The sequence below is a fragment of the Cicer arietinum genome, chromosome 2, assembly GCF_000331145.2.
Source record: "Cicer arietinum cultivar CDC Frontier isolate Library 1 chromosome 2, Cicar.CDCFrontier_v2.0, whole genome shotgun sequence".
Classification (NCBI taxonomy): Eukaryota; Viridiplantae; Streptophyta; class Magnoliopsida; order Fabales; family Fabaceae; genus Cicer; species Cicer arietinum.
The window spans coordinates 2,606,331-2,616,845 of NC_021161.2; the positions used below are offsets into that span (position 1 = coordinate 2,606,331).

The window sequence follows — 10,515 nt, forward strand, 5'->3', positions numbered from 1 at the left end:
GAAGCCCCTCTATTGGTCCTAGTCTCAGTGACAGCTTCATCATATGTAACCCCCAACAACTCAACAGCAGCAGCAATTGCCAAATCTTCATTGACATTTGCGGGAGGTGTGAAAAACTCTCCAGTACACGGGATGCTCAAAAGACCCCTGACGTCGTCAAGAGTAATAGTCATTTCACCGAATGGCAGGTGAAATGAACTAGTCTCTGCGTGCCATCTCTCAGCAAAAGCAGATATCATGTTACCATCAATCATATGCAAACTACATCTTCTCAGAGGACGTAATCCAGATATATTAATCCAATGATCTATTTGAGCAGGTAAATGATATCTAATATCAATAAATTTGTCTTGCTTTTTGCCATTGGAAACAACTTTCAAGGCACGTCTTTCCTGTTTAATTAAAAATAACACAATTAAAAATATATTATAATCTTATACTACAAATAAATTATAATGTGTAATAAAATAACCTATACTACAAATATATTATAATATGTAATAAAATAAATTATTTACTAACCTGTCCATTCCACACATTAATTGCAATATGATGCTCATAATCTGTAAGGACAGAAAGATCATAAGGACCTCCAGGAAACATGGGTTCATCAGGCTGGTGCTGCTGACCATGTTCATCATCAAAATGTTGCTGCTGCTGGTCATATTCATCATAAAACTCATGATCGTGCTGAGGCTGCTCATCATGGGGCTGCTCATCCTGTTCTGCATCAAACATAAGATTTTGCTGTGGCTGCTCATCCTGGGGCTGCTCGTCCTGAGGCGCCTGCCTTTCCTCATTTCTCTTTCTCCTTTTTTCAACAGCAGCTCTCCTATTTGATTGTGTAGGAGGCCGAACTCACGAATAATCACCACCGTCAGATTTTCCTCCTCTGGTCCTCACTAACAAAATTCAATAAACAAAAATTAAAAAAAAAAAAAATTACACAGTGTACCGGAAATTTCAAGAGGATTGAAATTTCCGGTAGTTCAAAATACATACCGGAAATTTCAAAAACGAAATTTCCGGGAATTTACAACTACCGGATTTTTCAAATTTCCGGTTTGCCTCCCGAAAATTTCGTTTTTGAAATTTCCGGTATGTATTTTAAACTACCGGAAATTTCATTCCTCTTGAAATTTCCGATAAAAACTTTTTTGTCTGAAAACTTACTTTTCCGGATTTTTCAATATGGGAGTAAAGTGTTTCAATTTTTTCTTATTTTGACTTTTACTGTTTTTTTTAGGATTATTTTGGGTATTTTACAACAAAAATTTTAAGTTGAAGGGTATAAGTTTAAATGGGGGGGTACAATAGCCAATTTTCCAGACACACCCTTCCTAAAGGATCACACCCAAAACCAAAGCTGATGCATGTGAGAACCATTATTTAACTTGGTCCGTCTTAATTTTTTCTTTTAAGAAGCCAACTCAATTTATTGAGTTTTATCTACAACTACAATTCAACATAATGCAGGTTTAATTTGTCTCCCTCGATATTGTAGTTTATGGGTAAACTTGTAAAATAAATTATATATTTATACTTTCTCAAATTGTAATTTAAAAAATAATTTTGAGTTTCATAAATACAATCTAATTAATAATTGAAATAATATTGATAAGTCGATTTATCTACACATGTATTGTCTTTTCTATAAATGTGAGACACGTTGAAGCTCATATCTCTCAAAAGAAAGAAAGAAAAAACATTTCTTCCACCTTATATTAGGGATCTGAAGCTATGATTTTAAAAAAACCAACCGTAAATAAGGAGTCATTTTCTAAACAAAGGTAAAATTAAGATTTATAATAAATAATTTAAATAATCAATTATGTTGCCAATAACTCTGCATAAAAAGAAATAACGACGTGAAACTTAATAAAAAACGCTAGCAATAAAATTAACCCGAATGTCTTTGAAAATACGCCTCCATCAAACTAACGTAAATGAAGTCCAAATTGAAAATAGCTTCAAAAAATAGAGAATGTGTTTTATTTTTTGCTTTTCGAAATTAAAATATTTCAGAAATTATTCTTAAATCTTAGTTTAACTGACAGAATGCCGATATTGTTAGATTTGACAATATATCCTAAGTTCAAATCTAAAACTCGAAATTGTGTGTGTTAGTTTCTTTTGGTATTAACAATTCCATCTACTACGAGCAAAAAATCGTTGAAATTTTTTTTAGAGATACTAAAAATATATGTAAACACCCAATTTTGTCTTTTCTTTTAATTTTTTTCTCATTTATTTTATTTTAAACCATTGTGAATCTATTTGTTAAAAAAAAATTGGATTTGGACCATTTGAGCCCATTAGTGTAAAAAGAAATTCATTAAATCTTTAGATGGTTTCTTTTTCCCACATTCCTATATTCTCAAAATCATCATTTAACACCTCTTAATTAGTCAATTAAGAAGTAATTTTTTTTTATTTATCAAAATATACCTATAGATCGACCAAATCGAAGGACATTGGGGTGGGAAAAAAATCTACCCAATCCTTTTGTTTGCTGGGTCTTTTGAATACTACTTTGTTGAAAGTCCATTTGTGTTTAACAAAAAGATAGTAAAGAAGTTCATTCTGAACTTTAAAAAAAAAAAATTGGAGAATTGTACCGTGCACCCTCCCATCTTTATCTCCCACCCTCTCATTTTTTTAATGACCGTTTTATCCTTTTTTATTTTATATAAAATCATAAAAAAAAAATTACCACTCTCTTTTCTCACCCCCACTTTCGAAACTTACAAAATATTTCTTAATATTCGAAAGTTTCAAACTTTCGAAATAATTAAAAGTGAATTTTATGATCTATTCGTAACTTTTGTTAAATTAGAAACTTTCGAAATATAATTTTACATAAATAATTACCAATTTCGAAACTTTCGATTAATATGAAAGTTCTGAAGTTAACATTTCCAAAAAGTTTCAAAAGTTTGGAAGAATTTGAAACTTCGAAACACATATCATTCGGAAGTTTCATTGAATCTGAAAGTTCCGAAATGAAAATTTCCAGAAAATTTCGAAAGTTTGGATGAATGTGAAATTTCTGAAACACACATCCTTCGAAAATTTCAAACATTCGAAGTAAGTCAGTTTCGAAAGTTTAAAAAAAATTCCAAACTTTCGAAATTTTCAATTCATTTTTAGAAAATCCGAAAAGTTCGAACTGCTATTTTCCAGATCATCTGAAACTTTCGAAACTTTAGATAAATTTGAAAGTTTCGAAGTGTGATTTTTCTGAAAACATCAAATTTTTTGATGAATTTGAAACTTCCGAAATTAGATATTAAATTTAATAGTATTAATTTATTACTATAAATATATTACTATTTGTTACTATAAATTTATTATTATAAATTTGTTACTATTTATTATTATTAATATATTACTAATAAAAATGCATTTCGGAACTTCCCACGAATACCAAAGTTTCAAAATGGAAAAACTTTATGTTTCTGAATTTTATATTTCGAAACTTTCAGATTGTTAGAAACTTTTGAAGGTTTCTGCATTTCGAAAGTTTCATATTCATGAAAACTTTCGAAAGTTTTAAAATTTTGGAGAAAAATGAACTTTGAAAGTTTCATGTTCATGAAAACTTTCAAAATTTAGAAACTTAATAATTCAAAAATTTCAAAGTTTCGAAGTTTATGTTACTTTTGGATTTTGAAAGTTTCAAAGGTTCGAATGTTTGCAAATGTGATTCGGACAATTCAAACTTTCGAATAAAATGGATGAAAAAAAAAAGAAGAATTTTTTTGGGATTTTTGCTAATAATATTAGGGGCAATCTAATATTTTTCCTTGATGATGAGGGTGCGAGGTACAAGTGGGGGTTGCACAGTACAAAACCCAAAAAAACTGTACAAATAGAAAAAAGGCTGGCCCAACTAATTTTTTATTTCTAGTATAGTTTATTTTTGAATATTGGACCCAACGGTGTTGAGGATTTAATTTGTAAACAAAACAGATATATAAAAAACAATGAAATATAAAAAAGGCCATCAAAGTCGTTTTTAAACTTTGGGTTTTAATAAGATAGTTGATTGATATTTTAATATACTCCTTTTTTAATTTTGGAAGTGTTTATCTCTTGGAAACAAGTATATATTTTAGGAAAAATTTCAACTTCTTTAAGTTTAACTTATTTCCTACTTAATCTTTTAAGTTTATTTTATGTTGATTTGATATTTTAAATTACATTAAAATTACACCATTAATTATTTATCTCAATTTTTATAATAATTAAATCAATTAAAAATATCTTATCATTTAAGATTCTACCAAATGCTACAATAATATGTTTCTTGTACTAATCATTCGGACAACATTCATCGAATTTTATAAATGATTTATATATTTTTTTTATTTTTTCTACAATAATTTAAACACAGGTATAACTTCAAAAATAAAGTAATAAATTATTCACATAATCAATGTCTTTAATTTTCTTCACATATAAATTAAGTAGTATTAACAATTAACTTGTTGTAATGTTTGATTAGATCTTAACATTTAATGATAGTAATTCGAGAAAAAATTTAAACTTAAAAAAATGTATGCATAATTTAATATATAAGAATAATGATGCAAAAAAATGCAACTTAAAAAATTAAATTAAAAAAATAAATTTAAAAGATATAAGCGAAAATTAAATTAAATTTAAAAAATCAAATATGTATTTTTTACTACATTTTAAACACAAAAATGTAAGTGTCTCGTGTGAATACAAAACAATTCTTTGTTTCGTTTAAAATGAAAAAGATTATCATTATGCATGCCATAATTGACTTTTTGGTTTTGTTTTTTAATACTGTTTCTTTGATTATAAAGATCTCTATTTTTGACACGGGTGAAACCAAAATATATCGTGTATTTACTATTGATATTCTATAAAAATAAGTTTAAACAAAAAACACCAAAAATATTTTTTCAAGGTGGCATTTAATATAGACTAATGTCAAAGTTGTCTATCATAGACTACACAAGATCAATGGTGAATTCTATTAAATCTTATTATGTTTCTCTCGCACTAAATTGCATCTCCTTTTTCTGTCCTGTGCCTCCAATTGGTCCTATGGTTTTTCTTTTACTCCAAGCCAATCAAGTTAATGGTGCCTATGCATGTTCTTGTTTTCAACTAATCCAAGGAAACGAACAAGTAATTACACTAACCTATATATCCACAAAAAGAATTACAAAGGTAAGTGAGCGACACATGAAAATGTCTATTGCTTTTCAAAGGCTTATTGAAAAGAAAACAAGCTTAAGAAAATTAGGTTGGTGATCTTCAATTATAGCATCGTGAGATCCAATGTGGAAGAATCATGATAAGATTCGACATAATTGTAAAATCCAACCATTAATCTTGTGTAATCTATGATGGACAACTTTAATACCAGTCCATATTAAATGTCACTTTTTTTTTATTAAAAAAATATTTTTTCTTGAAATAAATATTAAACAAATTTACTCTAATATCATTTTCTATTTTTGTGTTGAGTTTAAAAAATGACTTATAAAATGAGGAATATAGCTGTTTATTAACATTATATAACTATTTTTTTATCTATGTGACTTGGTTTTTTTTTTTTTGCAATATCATAAGTTCACTTTTCTTTTAGAATCCAATTCCATTTGTTGCTTGCCACTAAGGCAAAGCAAACTTTTTGGTGCATAAAGGGCCAAATAGCCACAATAGACACACCCTTCCTAAAGGATCACACCTAAAACCAAAGCTGATGCATGTGAGAACCATTATTTAACTTGGTCCATCTTAATTTTTTCTTTTAAGAAGCCAACTCAATTTATTTAGTTTTATCTACAACCAAAATTCAACATAATGCAGGTTTAATTTGTCTCCCTCGATATTGTAGTTTATGGGTAAACTTGTAAAATAAATTATATATTTATACTTTCTCAAATTATAATTTAAAAAATAATTTTGAGTTCCATAAATAGAATCTAATTGATAATTGAAATAATATTGATAAGTAAACGACTCAAATTTAAATATTTTCATTTTTTTATATTTAATATGTGTATTTATTCGTAACTAGATTACTCAAAAAAAAGAAGATTTTTTTTCAATATTTTTAAAATTTACTATTTTTTATTGGAGAAAAAAACTACAACATTTAAAATTGCCATAAGAATATTTAATATTTTTTTACAATAATATATTGGAAAAATATTTAAAACTTATGACAATAAAGATGTTCATTAGTTTTACTTTTTTTCCTTCTTTTTAATAGAACTAGAGAAACTCACATTTTAAAGCTATAAGTTCTTTTTACCAAACACCATGTTAAATCACTTGTGGTATTGTGTGCGTTTATGTTATTTTTAAAGTTCAATTTTGAAATATATACTAATTTTTCATTATTTTCAAACCACTTTATCTACATCAGAAATAATAACACGACTATAAACTTCTACTTTTATGATACAATTTAGAACCATTTTCACCACCTTAGTAGGTAAACTTTAGAATCTAGATATGCTGTTATAATAACAATTTGAAGAGTTGATCTTAAAAAATTATTATCTACTATTTGTTTTTTCAAAAAAATTTGGCTCCATAATAAATATCTATTTTTAACATAACTGCTTCATAGTGTAGTTCACTTCTAACATCACCGACTTCATTGCTCAAGAAGGTACACAAACTTTAGATCTCATTTCTATATTGGTTTTCATTTAGATCTACACCATGAACTACCCAATTACACTTTTGGCTTTTCATTGTTTATGTTTCATTTGTTGTTTTCTACTGTACAATGATAATGTCTCTAATCAACTCATGATGTTTTTTTTTTTTTTACTTCAATGCCTTGTTGGATTAATTTTTGTTTTAACTTTCACTCCCAAAAAATTAGTGGGGTTTAGTTTTTATGATTTATATATTTTTTTTATTTTTTCTACAATAATTTAAACACAGGTATAACTTCAAAAATAAAGTAATAAATTATTCACATAATCAATGTCTTTAATTTTCTTCACATATAAATTAAGTAGTATTAACAATTAACTTGTTGTAATGTTTGATTAGATCTTAACATTTAATGATAGTAATTCGAGAAAAAATTTAAACTTAAAAAAATGTATGCATAATTTAATATATAAGAATAATGATGCAAAAAAATGCAACTTAAAAAATTAAATTAAAAAAATAAATTTAAAAGATATAAGCGAAAATTAAATTAAATTTAAAAAATCAAATATGTATTTTTTACTACATTTTAAACACAAAAATGTAAGTGTCTCGTGTGAATACAAAACAATTCTTTGTTTCGTTTAAAATGAAAAAGATTATCATTATGCATGCCATAATTGACTTTTTGGTTTTGTTTTTTAATACTGTTTCTTTGATTATAAAGATCTCTATTTTTGACACGGGTGAAACCAAAATATATCGTGTATTTACTATTGATATTCTATAAAAATAAGTTTAAACAAAAAACACCAAAAATATTTTTTCAAGGTGGCATTTAATATAGACTAATGTCAAAGTTGTCTATCATAGACTACACAAGATCAATGGTGAATTCTATTAAATCTTATTATGTTTCTCTCGCACTAAATTGCATCTCCTTTTTCTGTCCTGTGCCTCCAATTGGTCCTATGGTTTTTCTTTTACTCCAAGCCAATCAAGTTAATGGTGCCTATGCATGTTCTTGTTTTCAACTAATCCAAGGAAACGAACAAGTAATTACACTAACCTATATATCCACAAAAAGAATCACAAAGGTAAGTGAGCGACACATGAAAATGTCTATTGCTTTTCAAAGGCTTATTGAAAAGAAAACATGCTTAAGAAAATGAGATTGGTGATCTTCAATTATGGCATCGTGAGATCCAATGTGGAAGAATCATGATAAGATTCGACATAATTGTAAAATCCAACCATTAATCTTGTGTAATCTATGATGGACAACTTTAATACCAGTCCATATTAAATGTCACTTTTTTTTTATTAAAAAAATATTTTTTCTTGAAATAAATATTAAACAAATTTACTCTAATATCATTTTCTATTTTTGTGTTGAGTTTAAAAAATGACTTATAAAATGAGGAATATAGCTGTTTATTAACATTATATAACTATTTTTTTATCTATGTGACTTGGTTTTTTTTTTTTTGCAATATCATAAGTTCACTTTTCTTTTAGAATCCAATTCCATTTGTTGCTTGCCACTAAGGCAAAGCAAACTTTTTGGTGCATAAAGGGCCAAATAGCCACAATAGACACACCCTTCCTAAAGGATCACACCTAAAACCAAAGCTGATGCATGTGAGAACCATTATTTAACTTGGTCCATCTTAATTTTTTCTTTTAAGAAGCCAACTCAATTTATTTAGTTTTATCTACAACCAAAATTCAACATAATGCAGGTTTAATTTGTCTCCCTCGATATTGTAGTTTATGGGTAAACTTGTAAAATAAATTATATATTTATACTTTCTCAAATTATAATTTAAAAAATAATTTTGAGTTCCATAAATAGAATCTAATTGATAATTGAAATAATATTGATAAGTAAACGACTCAAATTTAAATATTTTCATTTTTTTATATTTAATATGTGTATTTATTCGTAACTAGATTACTCAAAAAAAAGAAGATTTTTTTTCAATATTTTTAAAATTTACTATTTTTTATTGGAGAAAAAAACTACAACATTTAAAATTGCCATAAGAATATTTAATATTTTTTTACAATAATATATTGGAAAAATATTTAAAACTTATGACAATAAAGATGTTCATTAGTTTTACTTTTTTTCCTTCTTTTTAATAGAACTAGAGAAACTCACATTTTAAAGCTATAAGTTCTTTTTACCAAACACCATGTTAAATCACTTGTGGTATTGTGTGCGTTTATGTTATTTTTAAAGTTCAATTTTGAAATATATACTAATTTTTCATTATTTTCAAACCACTTTATCTACATCAGAAATAATAACACGACTATAAACTTCTACTTTTATGATACAATTTAGAACCATTTTCACCACCTTAGTAGGTAAACTTTAGAATCTAGATATGCTGTTATAATAACAATTTGAAGAGTTGATCTTAAAAAATTATTATCTACTATTTGTTTTTTCAAAAAAATTTGGCTCCATAATAAATATCTATTTTTAACATAACTGCTTCATAGTGTAGTTCACTTCTAACATCACCGACTTCATTGCTCAAGAAGGTACACAAACTTTAGATCTCATTTCTATATTGGTTTTCATTTAGATCTACACCATGAACTACCCAATTACACTTTTGGCTTTTCATTGTTTATGTTTCATTTGTTGTTTTCTACTGTACAATGATAATGTCTCTAATCAACTCATGATGTTTTTTTTTTTTTTACTTCAATGCCTTGTTGGATTAATTTTTGTTTTAACTTTCACTCCCAAAAAATTAGTGGGGTTTAGTTTTTTTTCTTTCTTTTTTAAGATTAGATTTGATAATTTTTTATTTTAGTTTTTAGTGATGGTGATGATGATGATGATGGTGTTTATCAAATTTGATTTTAGGATAACTGTTTTGTTGCATGTTCTTGTCTGTGTTTTTTCACGCTTAATTTACCTAAAACTAGTTTCTTTAGCTTGAATTTGTTGATGGTGGTAAACTTGTTCTGAGATTTAGCATGTCATTTAGTTGTTGTTTAAAGGCAAGTTGGTTTTTTTGTTTTACTTGGATTTATTTTGTGTGTGTTAATCTTCTGGTAATCTAGAATTCGAATAAGAAATAAGAAAAAACTGACCAAAGATTGTTTAAGCTCGGGTACTCTTGATGATTTTGTCTTTAACTGAAGCTCATTAACCAGTTAAGTTCAGTTATTTGGTTTTGTTTCACTTGATCTAGACACAAAGTAATGTAAAGATGAAACTAGAAGAGACACAATGAGATCTAGAAGAGATACAATGAGATGAAATTTTGATTACTTTGTAAAATCTGCGAAACTGGACCAATGCCCTTTTTTTCTTATCACTAATGCAGTTTTGTCCACTTGAATCAGTGTCGTTAAATAGCAGTTATAGTAACGTTGTAGCATGGTAGGATTTGAACAAATTGCTATTGTTTCACAATTTACTATTTAGTACGAATTGTCAAATAGCGGCTATAATGACGCTAGTACTATTTTAAAAAAGAAATGCGATGATGCTATGTAGGTTTTGTCACACAAGTTCTGAACTGACAGGAAATGGGCCGAGGAGTCAGTAGTGGTGGCGGTCAGAGTTCGTTGGGTTATCTCTTTGGCACCGGAGAGTCTGGCAACAATATTCAAAGTGCAAACAATCGAGTTCAACCTGTAAATGGCGGGCGTACTCAAAATGCCAGCGTTGCTTCTCCAGCTCAACCTGTAAATGGTGGGGGTACTCAAAATGCTAGCATTGCTTCACCGGCTAGTGTTGCTTCACTAGCCGGTGTTGGTGTTGCTTCACCGTCTAGTGTTGCTTCACTATCCAGTGTTGGTGTTGCTTCACTATCCGGTGTTGGTGTTGCTTCA

At 27.6% G+C, this 10,515-nt stretch overlaps 1 protein-coding gene across 1 annotated transcript in view; it reads left to right on the forward strand.

Moving 5' to 3' along the window:
- Positions 1-9,068: 9,068 nt before the first annotated feature.
- The window catches only part of LOC101512258 (protein SPIRAL1-like 3), a 2,833-nt gene continuing 1,386 nt past the window's right edge, over positions 9,069-10,515 (forward strand). The window contains exons 1-2 of the mRNA XM_027331629.2: positions 9,069-9,207; positions 10,178-10,506. Of these exons, the coding sequence (XP_027187430.1) occupies positions 10,210-10,506 (297 nt within the window). The 5' untranslated portion in view covers positions 9,069-9,207; positions 10,178-10,209. The remainder of the gene's footprint in view (positions 9,208-10,177; positions 10,507-10,515) is intronic.